This window comes from Theobroma cacao, chromosome 6 (genome assembly GCF_053813885.1).
Source record: "Theobroma cacao isolate CCN51 chromosome 6, ASM5381388v1, whole genome shotgun sequence".
Classification (NCBI taxonomy): Eukaryota; Viridiplantae; Streptophyta; class Magnoliopsida; order Malvales; family Malvaceae; genus Theobroma; species Theobroma cacao.
This window is the reverse complement of record NC_142644.1, coordinates 1,467,250-1,483,021: the sequence shown is the minus strand read 5'-3', so window position 1 is coordinate 1,483,021 and position 15,772 is coordinate 1,467,250. Positions and strand designations below refer to the sequence as shown.

Here is a 15,772-nt window from a genome sequence, read left to right as displayed (position 1 = left end):
CCTTTTGTTTTTATTACTAAATAAATAAAAGAGGTTTTGAGTTGGAAGTGGAGTCGTCCCACTCCCCATTCTTCCTCTGCCCTACTGCTCTCACATCCACGCTAAGGGACAATTTCCCAAGCCTTAAATTAATTAATTAATTAATTAATTAATCAACCATGAATTTTACCTAATTCTTTTTTATAATTTTAATTTGCTTCATGTGACATTATTTTCTTAATTAACATGTTTTGGATATTTTTTTTCCTTAATTGATATTTTATTTTATTTACACATAAGTTAAATAAAATAAAATAAAATAAAATATTAGTGGTTGTAAATCATTTAATGGATAAATTCAAGGTCGTTATTATGGCAGTTAAAAGGTATAAATCAATACAAAAATCATGGTGCTGATGATTGCACTAAAACCATTCCTTTTCAAGCTTACGAGGCTGAGAGATAATAAAGGAAATGTCTCAGAAAGAAAGGGGGAAAAGGGTAGGTGATGTCTGTGAGTAAGTAAAACATGAAATGGAAGACAGGGGAAAGTCAAGTTACTGTCCCTCGAGGGAAGCATTTGAATTGGAAATGGTACCACATACTCTGACATGTCCTTATCATTTCCATTCATTCCTTCATTCTCCTTTCTCACTTTGTTTTTTTTGTTCCCAAAGCAAAATTACGAAGCAGCTTCTGTAACTTTTTAACTAAATACCTGCATTCCCACCTGTTGCAGAAACCACGTTCAAAATGGTAGAATTTGGATTCACACCCATCACCCAAATCAACCGTCTCTATTTATATTCATTACCAAATCACCACAAGAACCTGGGTTTTCTTCTTTTCTTCTTGTACTTGTTCATTCTCCTCTCCCTCTCTCTCTCTCTCTCTCAGAGGGAGGGTTACTGGGTTACTTCCAAGTAATGCTTGCTGGGGTGTTTTCAGCTTTCATCAACTTGCAGTCTTGAGCTTGAACTAGCAAGGTGGAACTGGAAGGTAACAATCTCTCCTGTTGTTAAGAGTTAAGAGTTTAGGAAAAAAATGATCAGTAATAAGTTTCTCCTGTTATTGTTGTTATGCTGCTGCTTTTCAATACAAAACAGTTGTACTGTTTTTGGGTTGAATTCTGATGGGGAAGCTCTCTTGTCTCTACTCTCCCACTGGTCATCCGTGCCTCCTTCCATAACCTCCACCTGGAATGCTTCTCACCCAAATCCATGCAAATGGGTTGGGATTGCTTGTGACAATTCCAACCATGTCCTCACTCTTAACCTCACCGGTTTTGCCATTTCAGGCCAACTGGGTCCTCAGATTGCTGGCTTGAGCCGATTGAGCACCCTTGATTTGAGCAGTAATAATTTCTCTGGTGCCATACCCTCAGGTTTGGCCAACTGCACTTCCCTTATTCATTTGGATTTGTCCGCAAATGGGTTTACTGGATCCATTCCTGATAGCTTCAACTACTTGCAAAAGTTGAGCTTCCTAAACTTGTATTCTAATTCCTTGAGCGGTGCAATACCAGAATCATTGTTTCAACTTACATGTTTAGAGTCTGTGTATTTGAATGATAACAACTTAAGTGGTTTCATTCCTATGAATGTTGGCAACTTGAGTAAGGTTGTGGTTCTCTATTTATTTAATAATAGGTTGTCGGGTACCATTCCTGAGTCTTTAGGGAATTGTACTAAACTGCAAGAACTTTATTTGGGTGGGAATCAGTTGGTGGGAGTTTTGCCCCACAGTCTTAACAATCTTCAAAACCTCATCTATTTATATGTCAGCCTAAACAAGCTCCAGGGCGTCATTCCCTTAGGTTCCAGCAACTGCAAGAATTTGAGTATTTTGGATTTGTCATTCAACAGCTTTAGTGGGGGTCTTCCACCAGGGTTAGCCAATTGTAGTAGCTTGATAGAGTTGGTTGCTGTGCATAGTAACTTAACAGGTGTTATTCCCTCTTCCTTAGGCTTACTGGATCAGCTAGTGAAACTTGACCTTTCTGAAAATCGTTTGTCTGGGAAAATTCCACCTGAACTTGGGAAATGCAAGTCTCTGCAAAGACTGCTATTGTATGACAACCAACTCGAGGGGGAAATTCCGAATGAATTGGGTATGCTAAGTGAATTGCATGACCTTGAACTGTTTATCAATCATTTGACTGGTGAGATTCCAATTAGCATTTGGAGGATTTCAAGCCTAGAGTATCTCCTTGTATATAGTAACAATCTTACTGGGGAGTTGCCTTCAATGATCACTGAGCTCAAGCTACTGAAAAACATTTCATTATATGACAACCAGTTCTTTGGGGTCATACCTCAAAATCTGGGAATCAATGCTAGCTTACAGCGGTTGGATTTCACAAAAAACAAGTTCACTGGTGCAATTCCTCCAAATCTTTGCTCTCGGAAGAAACTTAGGGTGCTTGATTTGGGTCAAAATCAGCTTCATGGTAGCGTAACTGCTGATATTGGAGGCTGTAAAACTCTCTGGAGATTGATCCTTAAGCAGAATAATCTCACGGGTGTGCTCCCAGTATTTGCAGAAAATCCAAATCTTGCACACATGGACATCAGTGAAAATAAGATCACTGGTGCAGTTCCGTCGAGCTTGGGGAACTGTAGAAATCTCACTTCCATAAATTTGTCCATGAATCAGCTCACAGGATTAATACCTTCAGAGTTAGGAAATCTGGCAGATCTTCGGACTCTCTATATTTCCCACAACCTTTTAGAAGGTTCTTTGCCATCTCAGTTGTCAAATTGCAGCAAATTGGAAACGTTTGATGTGAGTTTCAATTCACTGAATGGTTCAGTTCCGCATGCTTTTACAAGCTGGAAACATTTGACCACTCTGCTTTTAAGCGAAAATCATTTTACTGGAGGCATTCCATCTTTCTTGTCAGAATTTGAAATGCTTTCAGAGCTACAGCTCGGTGGAAATCCCTTTGGTGGCAAGATTCCCTCATCTATTGGAGCAATGAAGAATTTGATTTACGCCTTAAATCTCAGCGGTAATGGATTGACTGGTGAAATTCCTTCAGAGCTAGGAAATTTGTTCAAGCTCGTCAGTTTGGATATTTCTCATAATAATCTGACAGGAACTTTAACAGTTCTTGATGGAATGGATTCCTTGGTTGACGTTAACATTTCTTACAATCACTTCACTGGCCCAATACCAGGAACACTGATGACTTTTGTGAACTCATCTCCATCATCTTTCGTGGGCGATCCCGGCTTATGCATCAATTGTCAACCATCAGGTGCATCAGGCAGCAGGACTTGCCCCGGAAACAACTATCTTAATCCTTGTAATAATCGAATGAGGAGTCAGAAGGGTCTTAGCAAAGTGGAAGTTGCAATGATAGCCCTTGGTTCCTCTCTGGTCGTGGTAGCGCTTCTTCTTGTGGTTTTGATGTTCGTTTTCTTCAGAAAAAGAAAGCAAGAACTCGGGGCCCATGCCGAAGAAGGCCCATCTGCCTTACTCAACAAAGTGATGGATGCTACTGAGAATCTCAATGACAGGTATATGATTGGCAGAGGGGCACATGGAGTTGTATTTAGGGCATCACTGAGTCCAGGGAATGATTTTGCTGTTAAAAGGATTATGCTGACAAAGCATAAACGTGGAAACCTAAGTATGGCCAGAGAGATTCAAACCATAGGGAAAGTTAAGCACCGAAACCTGGTCAGGTTGGAAGACTTTTGGTTAAGAAAAGATTATGGTTTAATCTTATACAGGTACTTGCCGAATGGGAGCCTTCATGACGTTTTACATGCAATTAATCCTGCACGAATCCTGGACTGGAGTGTCCGCTATAGGATTGCAGTTGGAACGGCGCATGGATTAGAATATCTCCATTATGACTGTGATCCTGCTATAGTTCATCGAGACATCAAGCCGGAGAACATCCTCCTGGACTCCGACATGGAGCCTCATATCTCTGATTTCGGAATTGCTAAGCTTCTGGATCAGTCTGCTGCTTCAGAACCATCTACCTCACTTGTGGGCACTATTGGATACATTGCTCCAGGTAATTCTTCCTCTGCAAAACCTTGGTAAATTACCATTTTTTCTCTTTTATTCGTAAAGCTTACTAAAATTACATGGCTTTTGACAGAGAATGCATTTACAACTACCCGGAGCAAGGAGTCGGATGTGTATAGCTATGGGGTTGTTTTGCTTGAGCTGATAACCAGAAAGAGGGCATTGGATCCAGCATTCAAGGGAGAGACAGATATTGTGGGGTGGGTTAGGTCTGTTTGGAGCCACACAGAAGATATAAATAGGATTGCTGATTCAGGCCTGATGGATGAGTTTACTGAATCAGAGATCAGGTATCAGGTCATTGATGTGCTTTTGGTAGCTTTGAGATGTACTGAAAAGGAACCAAGCAAAAGACCTACAATGAGAGGTGTAGTGACGCAACTGTTAAACTCAAATATCACTGAGAGAAGCAAACATTAGCTTAGGTTTCTTGAGTGTAGCCAGCAGCATAAATTTTGTAGCCTGGTTTTCTGCCATTTTATGGGCATTCAATGTCATTATTTTTCTACTTAAATCTTTTTCTCCTACCATATTTGAACAACACTTTCATAAGTTTAATTGAATCATGCATGCAAGCTTTTTATTCCCTTGCTGTCCTAACTCATCACCTTAAGCTTTTTATGCCTGTTGTAAACCAAGTGGACCTAAAGTCCTCGGTCCATCCTCAATATCATCCCAAAAGCTTTGATCTTCTGTAGCCATATGATGACAGTTTCAGTAAGTCGCATCAATAGCAATGTAGCAAATCTTTCCCTTCCTACAAACATATCTGCTGCCAGGCTAGCCATCCTGTTTAGTTTTGCAAAGAGTTCCTGAATTGTAAAAACATATCATGACAACGTGGTCAGAATTCTCAAACCACATAGCATAGAGAAAATTAAAGTAAAATATCACATAAAAAAATTGAGTGAAAGCCCATTAAACACCCAAAACCTATGCTGTAAATAGAAAGCAAAGAATAATATATAAACAGGTAGAATGAGCATGCATGAGACTCCAAGCATCCATGCATTAACAATTACCTCATAATTTTGTTAACCCAAAACCAAGTAAAAAACATGAAGATTATATGGTTTTTTTTAAAAGGAGCTCCCAAGACTTCTCCCTCATTCACTAGGATCAAAATTGCAGAAGAAACTGGCTAATAAACACATACACATTAACTTAAAGGAAACACATATGGAACTTTTAGAAACTCCAAGAGACCCTAGACTAGATTAAATTACCAAGGCCCTTATAAAAACAAAATTACAGCAGAAGACGGTTTTGCCCAGCTTGAAAACTTTCAACTTACATATTAAAAACATAAAACAAAAATAAGAACTCATGCCTAAATCAAGTACTAAAGACAAATCAACTATTAATCAAGGAAGAAATCTAAATCTGAGGTGTGAAATAAGAATTATAACCTTACAAACAAGATACTATGAGATGTTAAAAGCGAAGACAATGGTAAAAGTAAAACACACCTGTTCAAACTAGGTGGTTTTGAGCCACAAACAACAATTAAAGGAAACAATATTCCAACTCCCAAGAGAACCAGGTATAATGACATATGTATAAAAGAATGATAAAATCACCTGAAATATTAAAGATGGAAACCACTCCACCTCATCTTCAGTACCATCCATATTAATGTACATCTCTGCAGTAAGATGGCTATCACCCTCTTCCGTGAAAATGAGATCTAGGGCATGTTGTTGACAAAATGTATTCTTTAGTCTCTCAACTGAACTCACAAAGCGCCTCTTCCATTCTCGTTGCTCAGGATGACGGTTTTGCCTATCTGAAGTTCTTCTACAGTGGTCATCCTTGTAACTAGCCTGATTTGGGGAAAGCTTCATGGCTGCACGTGGGAGAAGTTCGTCTGCCAATAATGATGCATTTGCTAGCAAAGCAATTTGTTGGGCCTCAGTCTCAGCCATTTGCACAATTTTATTTCCAGTACCTTCAAAGTTTGCATCTTCAGCCATTGAACCAGGTAATGCTTTTATGAGCATGTTTACATATGAGTAAAACACCTGAAACAACCCTTCCAGTGTTTGCCCTCCCAACTGCATGCTTAACAGTGGTCCCACATCCTCAAAAAACTCCTATAAGTGCAAGCAGAAAAGACATCACAATGAGTCAAAGGATATAATGCCATTACATAACAAAATGAACAAAGAGAGATGCATAAAACATCAATCTACAAACAAACGCCATCCACAGTCTCCTATGTGCTATGTCCAATCTCCATCAATGATCTTACAAACAAATGCCATCCACCTCTAATTTTTCTTCACAGATGAAGAACTAGAATTTCTATGGCTAAAACCCACTTATCCTACTCTTTTCCATATTTCAACCTATTTAATCTAACCAAAACCATTCCATAAAGCCCCATCAACACTAGTGAGCTCCATAAGCCCAAAGGATCCCCACACCATTGGAGAACACAAATTTGGAAGAGTGAATTTGAATAGATGAAATGCCAAAAGATTTATGAGTGAAAAGACTAAGTGGGACCAACTAAAAAAGGCACCCTGAATATTTAAACAAAAGTAGTTTCAAAACCTGCAGAACCAAAGAAAAGTATGATAAATTAGGTATCAAATTACTAGTATCTTAACCACAAGATTCGCCTTGCAATTTGGAATCCAATTATCAGGCTAAAGAACCACTTTAAGAAAAGTTATTCCCTTCATCCATGATTTATCAAAAAGAGAAGGCAGATAACAAGATCAAATTCAAAAAAAAAAAAAAAAAAGCACAAACAGGTCAGTCAGATATGCATGGACAAGTATACACACATAACAAAGACAAGATACATTTATATTAAATTAACTGTTCACCTGGACCATTGAATTGAATCAATGAGCACTACTTGTTAGTTTATGCTGAAATGCTGTTGTATTACCAAGGGATGCACTAGAGGGCCAGCCAGATTGACGAGTACCAACTGGGGATATGTTAGCACCCAATCATCAGCAGCAGCCAGAACTGCAGTGCTTTCTTCAATTCTTTTCAGATTAGCATCAAGTGCTTGCTCAACACTAGGCCTAAAGAGTTTCAAGAGCACAGGACAAAGTGCCAAGCCATGAGCTTCCAACAGTGAGCAATGACCTAAAGCTATCTGAACACACTCTGCAGCTGCCCTTAGACCACCAGCAGCTGCTGAAGAAGCCAATGCATGTCTTTTTAACAAGATGGGCAAAAGCCTCCGTTTGCTTCAGTGCCCACATTACAAGCTCCGAAGTATAAGCTGGTTCCTTACCAAAAATAGCCAAGGAATCACTAGCAGCTTGAGCAATAGCAGAGAACACCAACTATGAAAGGGCAGCACTATATGCTCCTCCATATGAGGTGCTTGATGGGCGAAGGCTAAGCATGTTATATTGATATCTTTGGAAGTGTGCATTAAGGAGCAAAGTATGAGCACGTGGTCCATCACCTAGCTTTTTAAGAGCCAATATTGATGCATGAAGTTCAGCACCGCGTGTAGAAGGTTGACAAGCAGCTTCAGCGAGTTGGTCAGCCAACTTTTGGTTGCGCTCTATAATAGCAGTCTCCAGAGATGTAAGTGCCAAAGAACTCAATGAATTTGTTTCCTTTGCTTCAGCAACTGCACGTTCTCCTTCATCAAGGGCTGCCAGAGCTTCATCTACTCTCTTCTTAGCTAACAAAACATCCAGGAGATCAGGGAATTCAGCTGACCATTTCTCTAGATCTGAAGATTCACTATCTTCAATATCCAATAAGCCATTAGCAGTACGGCCTTCAGAAGCTTTGGGGGACAATGAATCTATATGAACTCCCTCGGCCAAACCATGAATTAATGTTGCCTGCATCGAAAGCAGATTTCTTATAGACGAAAGCTCTACTTCTAAATCGGATATCTCTTTAGACGTGCTGCAAGAATGAAGCCCACGTCTTAAAATCCAAAATCCATCCAATTTTTAAACAAGGACAGCAGCTTTCTAAAGACTAATATCATCAATAACAAGTAAATTTATCAACACCCCATCCCCATTCCCTTCTGGGGGCAACAACAAAGAAGTTTTACTTTCAACACCTCTACCCTTAGGCCTTTGAGTTCAAGGACAGGCCCCACCCCTTAAGGTAGGGGAATTGCAGGCCAACGTACAACTCCCCAACCCCACTTGGATCCTGAAGTTTCACACCTCTACAACTTCTACAAATGTAACCAAATTACTGGTCTCTTAATACTGAGAACACATAAAGATCCACATAAATTCTTCAGAAAAGAAAAAAACTTATTAGTTGCTAGATGCAACAAACATTCAAACACCTCTACGCTTAGGCCTTTGAGTTCAAGGACAGGCCCCACCCTTTAAGGAAGGGGAATTGCAGGCCAAGGTACAAGTCCCCAACCCCGATTGGATCCTGAAGTTTCACATCTCTACAACTTCTATGAATGTAACCAAATTACTGGTCTCTTAATACTGAGAACACATAAAGATCTACATAAATTCTTCAGATTAAAAAAAAAAAAAAACTAATTAGTTGCTAGATGCAACAAACATTAAAACACTGTTTTCAATACCTCTTTCTAGTAATCCCAATAAAATCAATGGCAACCTCTACATCTATAAACTGCATCCCTTCGAAAAAAAATAAAGAGTATAAAATGAAGTGTCCACAATGGGCACCGAATTTCAGCTAACAGAACAATTTTCAGGACGAGAGAGAGAGAGAGAGAGAGAGAGAGAGAGTATAAAAACAAATGCAATGCTGACAAAACAATGATTCTCATTTAACCAACAGAAAACAACATAATATAGCAAATAATGAGAAGAAAAAAGTCTGGAAAACTTTCTTCATACAGACAGACCCAACAGAATTGATAAAGCTTCAAACTTGATTTAGCATATAATTTCTTTTTTTTTTTAAAAAAAAGAGGCTGCAGACTACATAAATTCATTTAAAACATAGTTCCTACACATTGTGTTTAAAGTTAGTATTAGGCCATTACCATGTAGGCACCTCCAGCAACCCCTAGAAAAATGAAATCCATGTGAAAACAATATCTCTATAGTCTAAGTTTTAACAAACTGAAATCCATGTGCTCACTTCTAAAGCACATACCTCTTGTGGAATTACACTTCTATCTGTCCTTTGATGTGTGGTTCTTAGACCTATGGAATTCTATCAAATTCCATGGCATTAAGTAGGATTTCAAAACAAATGGTAGGGTGCTAGAAAACAACCTTTCTGTTTCCAATTTCCAGTTTTCTAGTAAATTTACATTTTTGTATATTTTTGATCCAGCCTAGCAAGCATACAACACATCAGGCGCATATACAGTCCAGACCAGGATACTCACACCAGATAACTCAATAATACTTTCCATCATTTTTCTCACAATTAAAATGCATAGAAAACCAGCTGAAGCTGCAATAATGGAGTGACTTTATCATATACGCAAAGGACTTCACTCCTCTGCACTCAATCCAGGGAGTACTTCTGCAAAGGTTTTACTATTACTTTGCTCAGCCAGTCTTTGGCCCAAACTCTAAAGCTTAAGATTTAAAGTTCTGTCTGGTTGTTACTTTTGCTACTAGCTTTATTGCTTCAACTAACAAAGCAATAAGTGCATTTGGATTCAAAAGCAACCAATATGTTTGAAGAATTAAAACAAAAATTTAATTTTCATAGATAACATAAATGCATGATCCTTTCATTCCTTAAGGAAAATTATGTTTGAACAACATTACATTTGAGCCATTTGTTCACTTTCAATCAAACAAAATTATGCCTTGCACTTTTTGCTTCAACTTTGTAGAAAATTTTGGGGAAGTAATACACACACAAGAAAAGCAAGTAGCAAAACAAGATAAAGCCCGCATGATTTATCAACCAACAGTTTTTTGCTTCATGTGAAGCACATAGAATTTCTGATTTCGACGTTGTTGGGAAGGACATTTTTCTTTTTTTTCACACGATGTAGCGAGACGAATCCTTAATTGAAATGCAATAAGCAAGAATCAGATGATATTGGGTCAATATGTATTGAGCTCACACTTGAAGGATCAAGGAATTGAAGAACTGAATAAGTGGCTTCACTGAACAGAGTGATCAGGTTAAAGAAGAAAGCCACAGGAAAAAGACCCCAGACGCACCGTTTCAATAATAATGGGGTAAGAAGAAAAGAAGGAGGCCTGTACGCAGCGTTTCAATAAGAGTCAAAAGCTTCAGAACTACACCGTTTTATGTACAATTTATTTTCAAAATTTAGTTAGTGTAATGATTAGTTAGTTAAGCATTTAATAGCTTAGTCTTCTTTCAGCTTAAGGTTAAACTTCTGCATATAAACTTTGTAAAGATTTTTTCCCTATCTGGTAATGAGAATATCCCATTCTCTCATCATCCTCCGTCGCTCTCTCATCTTTTCTGACATGGTATCAGAGCTGGGCACAAAATTCCTGCAAATAGTACTCTTCAGCTAGTGATCGGACAGCATCTATAGCAGAGATCTCTTGTCATATTATCATCAGCATTCCTCTCTTAGTAAGGTTTCTGATAATCAACTTTACTCAAGCTCATTTGTTCTTTTGATTTTCATTGCTTCTCAACTTGATCTGTCAATCTACAAAACACTATGTCTGAATCTGGATCGAATGAGTCAAGGTCTCAAACCATGGTCAAACACAAATCTCACCAACAAGAGATCCCCAATCGCCATATTTTATTCATCATACAGACCATCCAGGTTCTATAGTGATTAACCCCAAGCTGACCACAAGCAACTATGTTACTTGGAGTAGGTCTTTCCAGTTAGCTCTTTCTGTTAGAAACAAAATGGGCTTCATCAATGGAACCATAGTCAAACCAGACATTTCAGATCCTTTGCTCTCCCCTTGGATCCGTGTAACAACCTAATAGTGGCTTAGCTATTGGATTCAATTTCACCACCTATAGCATCAACAGTTTTCTACATGGACACTACCTTAGAAATCTAGGCTACACTGAAACAAATCTTTGCACAGCCTAATGACACTAGGATATGCAATCTGTAATACACTCTTGGCAACATAACACAAGGTTCACGACCAGTGGATACATATTTCATTGAACTAAAGGGGGTATGGGAGGAGTTAAGAAGCTTCAGACCCTTACCACATTGTGAGTGTGAAAATTGCAATCCAAACTGCTTCAAGAAGTATTCTGAACAGCATAAAAAAGACATGGTTTTCAGGTTTTTGAATGGCTTGAACAAATCCTTTTCTGTTGTGAGATCCCAAATAATTCTCATGGATCCTATTCCAACTCTTGACAAAGTATACAATCTAGTTCTGAGGGAGGAAGCACAGAGAAGCATGCTTTTTCGAACACAACCAACTCTTGAAACAGCTGCAATGTACACTGCAGCAGAAGGAAAGAAGAAAGTTAAGAAGTACATAGTTTGTAATCATTGTGGAAAGAAGGGACATGTAAAGGAGAAGTGCTACAGGCTGATTGGATTTTCAGAGGACTTCAAATTCACCAAAGGGAAGAACAATGTCAGAAAAGGAAAAGCAGCTGTAAACAATGTCTTTACATTGACTGACTCATCAACTGGAGAGAGTCAATTTGACAAGTAAGAAGAGTCTGGAGGGAATTCATCCATGTCTCAAATGTCCATCATCAAGTAGCAAGTAAGGAGACTAATGGAGCTCTTAAGTGAGAATGGTTTAACAGATTCTGATGGTAAGAACTTTTCATCAAACACTTTGCAGAGAAACCCTTCCTTGATCAACTCAGCCTTTGCAGGTATTATTTCAGGCCATTTATGTTTTAACACAATCAATAACATGCCATTTAATTTTAGAAATGTTAATGTTGACATGATAAAATCAAATTTCTAGATTATGGACTCAGGAGCATCAGATCATATTGCTTATTCTCTAAACAAGTTTATTTCAGCTAGGCCTGTTACTAATAGTTTTGTTCAGCTGCCTAATAACAAAAGAGCAATTGTAACACATGTAGGAGTTGTCAAATTAACATCACTGTTGACTCTAAAAAATGTCTTTTGTGTTCCAAGTTTTAGATTCAATCTAGTCTCAGTAGGACAACTCACTAGAACAAAAAATACCTCTGTTCTCTTTATTGACAAATATTGTGTCGTTCAGGACACTCATTCATGGACAGTGATTGGGGTAGCTAGGACCTTTTCAGGATTGTATGCCATGGAACCTAAGAAAGATGAGCAAGAATTGTCAAATTATTCCTTTGATAAACTTGTCAAGTTGCCTTTCAATTTGTCAGTTAATGCCTGTAGTACAGGACATAAAGCTTTTGATTTATGTCATTTCAGACTTGGTCATGCTCCTTGTGAAAAATTGAATATTATACATCAACAACGTGCAAATGTTAAGTGTTCAAATCAATTACTTTGTGAAATTCGCCCTTTGGCAAAACAAAGAAAGTTGCCTTTTCCAGTACACGTTAAAAACACAAAAATTCCTTTTGAACTGATGCATGTTGACATTTGCGGACCTTATGAAAACCCAACCATATCTGGTCAACGCTATTTTTTAATTGTAGTTGATGATCATACAAGGTTTACCTGGATTTTCATAATGAAAGCTAAATCAGAAGTTTCTATAATCATTCCTTCTTTCAATGCTTTTGTTCAAAAACAGTTCAATTCTGCCATTAAAAGTATAGGAACAGATAATGCAAAAGAACTAGGATTACTTTATTTTTTTGAAAATACTGGTATAGTTCACCAGTTGTCATGTGTTGAAGCTCATCAACAAAATGGAATTGTTGAGAGGAAGCATCAACACATTTTAGTAGTTGCAAGAGGCCTACTGCATCAATCAAATGTACCTATATATTTTTGGGGAGATGCTGTTTTGACAGCAGTTCACATCATCAATAGGCTGCCAAGTAAAGTTCTTCACAATAAAACACCATATGAGCTCCTCCATCACAAATTGCCTTCGTATGATCATTTGAGAGTATTTGGATGTTTGTGCTTTATGTTCACATTAACACAAAATAGGAAGAAACTAGATAAAAGGGCCACTAAATGCATATTCCTAGGGTATCCAAATAACATGAAGGGTTATAAGGTTTATGATCTTAGTGCTAACAACGTCCTAAAATCAAGAAATGTGATTTTTCACGAACAAACATTTCCATTTCGAATTAAACAGCATGATCAGCAGCCATTAACTTTTCATCAAACACCTGCTGTGCATGACATATATCTTGATCATTTTGACCATAACCCTGCAGTAATTCCATCTCAAAACCATGAACAAGTTGAATTTGACCTATCTGAACCTATGTCACCCCAATTGAACCATACCAATTCAAATACCAATAATGTCTCACCTGATTCATCACCTTCAAGCAGTCTGCCCATTGCAGACAGCACAAATCAGCCTGAACTAGCTACTAATGAAAACACTTTCTGTGCCTGCAAGAAAAAGTACAACAATCAGACATGCTCCAAAATATTTGGAAGCATACTATACAGAATTACCACCAGCAACCAATCATGTTACCTCCTATCCAATTGCCAAATTCCTGTCACCTCAAAAACTTTCTCCTTCACACAAGTCCTTTACCACTTCATTGTCACATATACAAGAACCTGTTTCTTATCATCAGGCTGTGAATGATTCCCACTAGAGAGAGGCCACGGCTCTTGAATTGCATGCTTTGGAGGATAATGATACATGGACTGTTGTACCTCTACCTTCAAATTGTCATAGCATTGGTTGCAGGTGGGTATATAAGGTGAAACTGAAAGCAAATGGTGAAGTGGAAAGATTCAAAGCACGCCTGGTTGCTGAAGGATACAATCAGGTAGCAGGATTTGATTACCAGGAAACATTCAGTTCTGTAGCAAAACAGACAACAGTGAGAGTTTTTCTTTGCACTTGCAGCAACATGTAATTGGCATTAGTCTTAGCTGGATATAAATAATGCCTTTCTAAATGGAGATTTAGAAGAAGAAGTATATATGGATTTACCTGAGGGGTATTCTGTCAAGGGGGAGTACACTGCAAAGTCAAGACTGGTTTGCAAATTACATAAATCTCTGTATGGTTTGAAGCAGGCAGCAAGGCAATGGAATGCAAAATTCTCTGCAGCCATTTTGAAGTATGGTTTTCAATAGTCAGACTCAGATCATTCACTATTCACTATGAAAACAAGGGATGGAAAATTTACAGTATTACTTGTTTATGTAGATGATATTCTTATTGGCAGCACATCAGTTCAGGAATCAAACAAAGTCAAGGATTTTCTGAACTCTCTTTTTAAGCTTAAAGACTTAGGAACAATAAAGTATTTTTTGGGGTTAGAAGTTGCTAAGTCCCCTGAAGGTATATCTATATGCCAAAGGAAGTATACCCTTGATCTTCTGGAAGAGAATGGACTTCTTGGAGCTAAACCAGTAAGTACACCAATTGATTATAATCACAAACTCTCCAGAGTCAAGGATGAGGAAGTATTATCAGACCCTACAAGCTACAGGCAAATGATTGGAAAGCTGATATACTTGACTTTCAGCAGACCAGATATCTGTTATGCTGTATAGGTTCTATCACAATTTATGGACAAACCATGAAAAGAACACCTAGTTGCAACTCATAGGGTTTTGAAGTTTTTGAAAGCATCACCAAAGCAGGGAATACTGATGAAGTCAAAATCTGCTCTAAAAATATCAGGTTATGCGGATAGTCATTGGGAAGGATGTCCTGACACCAGGAGGTCAGTTACTGGATTTTGCGTCTTTATTGGGGACTCACTTGTAAGATGGAAATCAAAGAAACAGTCAGTAGTTGCAAGGAGTTCAGCTAAAGCAGAGTACAGATCAATGGCTTCAACTTGCTGTGTAATGATATGGATCAAAAGTCTTTTGGAAGATTTTGGAATCAAACAAGATGAAGCAATGGATCTCTATTCAGATAGTCAGTCTGCTATACACATCAGCAAAAATCCAGTGTTTCATGAAAGGACCAAACACATAGAAATAGATTGCCATTTTATTAGAGAGAAGGTCCTCACTGGCTTGATCAAACCAAAGCACATTTCAACCAACATACAGATTGCAGATATTCTTACTAAAGCATTACAGCCGAATCAATTCTATAAACTCTTGAGCAAGATGAACGTTCACGATGTTCACCATTCCTCTTGAGGGGGAGTATTGAGCTCACACTTGAAGGATTGAAGAATTGAAGAACTGGACAAGTGGTTTCACTGAACAGAGTGATCGGGTTGAAGAAGAAAGCCACAGGAAGAAGACCCCAGACGTATCGTTTCAATAATAATGGGGTAAGAAGAAAAGAAGGACACAGCGTTTCAGTAAGAGTCAAAAGCTTCAGAATTACACCGTTTTATGTACAGTTTATTTTCAAAATTTAGTTAGTGTAATGATTAGTTAGTGAAGCATTTAATAGCTTATTCTTCTTTCAGCTTAAGGTTAAACTTCTGTATATAAACTTTGTAACGATTTTTTCCCTATCTGGTAATGAGAATATCACATTCTCACATCATCCTGCGCCGCTCTCTCATATTTTCTGACAATATGAACCACTAATTATGAACATTAGAACAGAGATCGTATACCCTAAACAGGCAATCAATATGACCAAATGCTAATGGCTGAGGTTAGTATTCTGCATTGGAAAAACTACTAGGTAGAGGAAATGCAAATGATCGAATAAATTTATTATTTTCCTTTTTCAAGTTTCCATAATCATGATTAAACAACAATTAGCTAATTAATTAGCAACAACAACAA

At 38.0% G+C, this 15,772-nt stretch overlaps 3 protein-coding genes across 7 annotated transcripts in view; 1 reads left to right on the top strand and 2 right to left on the bottom strand.

The window, feature by feature from the left end:
• The first annotated feature begins 403 nt into the window (after window positions 1-403).
• LOC18595189 (uncharacterized) lies at window positions 404-4,550 on the top strand. Its single transcript, XM_018123155.2, has 2 exons — window positions 404-4,009; window positions 4,097-4,550. The coding sequence occupies exons 1-2, from the start codon at window positions 1,024-1,026 to the stop codon at window positions 4,441-4,443; spliced, it is 3,333 nt and encodes a 1,110-aa protein (XP_017978644.1). The 5' UTR covers window positions 404-1,023; the 3' UTR covers window positions 4,444-4,550.
• The window catches only part of LOC18595188 (exocyst complex component EXO84B), a 24,817-nt gene continuing 13,441 nt past the window's right edge, over window positions 4,397-15,772 (bottom strand). The window contains exon 5 of the mRNA XM_007023023.3: window positions 4,397-4,835. Coding sequence (XP_007023085.2) covers window positions 4,668-4,835 — 168 coding nt within the window. The 3' untranslated portion in view covers window positions 4,397-4,667. The remainder of the gene's footprint in view (window positions 4,836-15,772) is intronic.
• LOC18595191 (exocyst complex component EXO84B-like) overlaps window positions 10,681-15,772 on the bottom strand; it is a 6,557-nt gene continuing 1,465 nt past the window's right edge. For 3 of the 5 annotated variants that reach the window (XM_088807458.1, XM_088807459.1, XM_088807460.1), the window contains 2 exons: window positions 13,995-14,108; window positions 13,594-13,861 (listed from right to left, as the gene is read on the bottom strand). In XM_088807458.1, coding sequence (XP_088663584.1) covers window positions 14,051-14,108 — 58 coding nt within the window. In that variant the 3' untranslated portion in view covers window positions 13,594-13,861; window positions 13,995-14,050. Of the gene's footprint in view, window positions 11,389-12,931; window positions 13,246-13,350; window positions 13,436-13,523; window positions 13,862-13,994; window positions 14,109-15,772 lie in introns of those variants that run through there. The other 2 variants (XR_016027091.1, XM_088807461.1) reach the window with 2 other exon arrangements.

Excerpts from the sequence above, each read along its gene's own strand:
- LOC18595189 (XM_018123155.2), top strand. The coding sequence starts at position 1,024 with ATGATCAGTAATAAGTTTCTCCTGTTATTGTTGTTATGCTGCTGCTTT. Across the intron at positions 4,010-4,096 it reads TATTGGATACATTGCTCCAG|AGAATGCATTTACAACTACC; the intron begins GTAATTCTTCCT and ends GGCTTTTGACAG.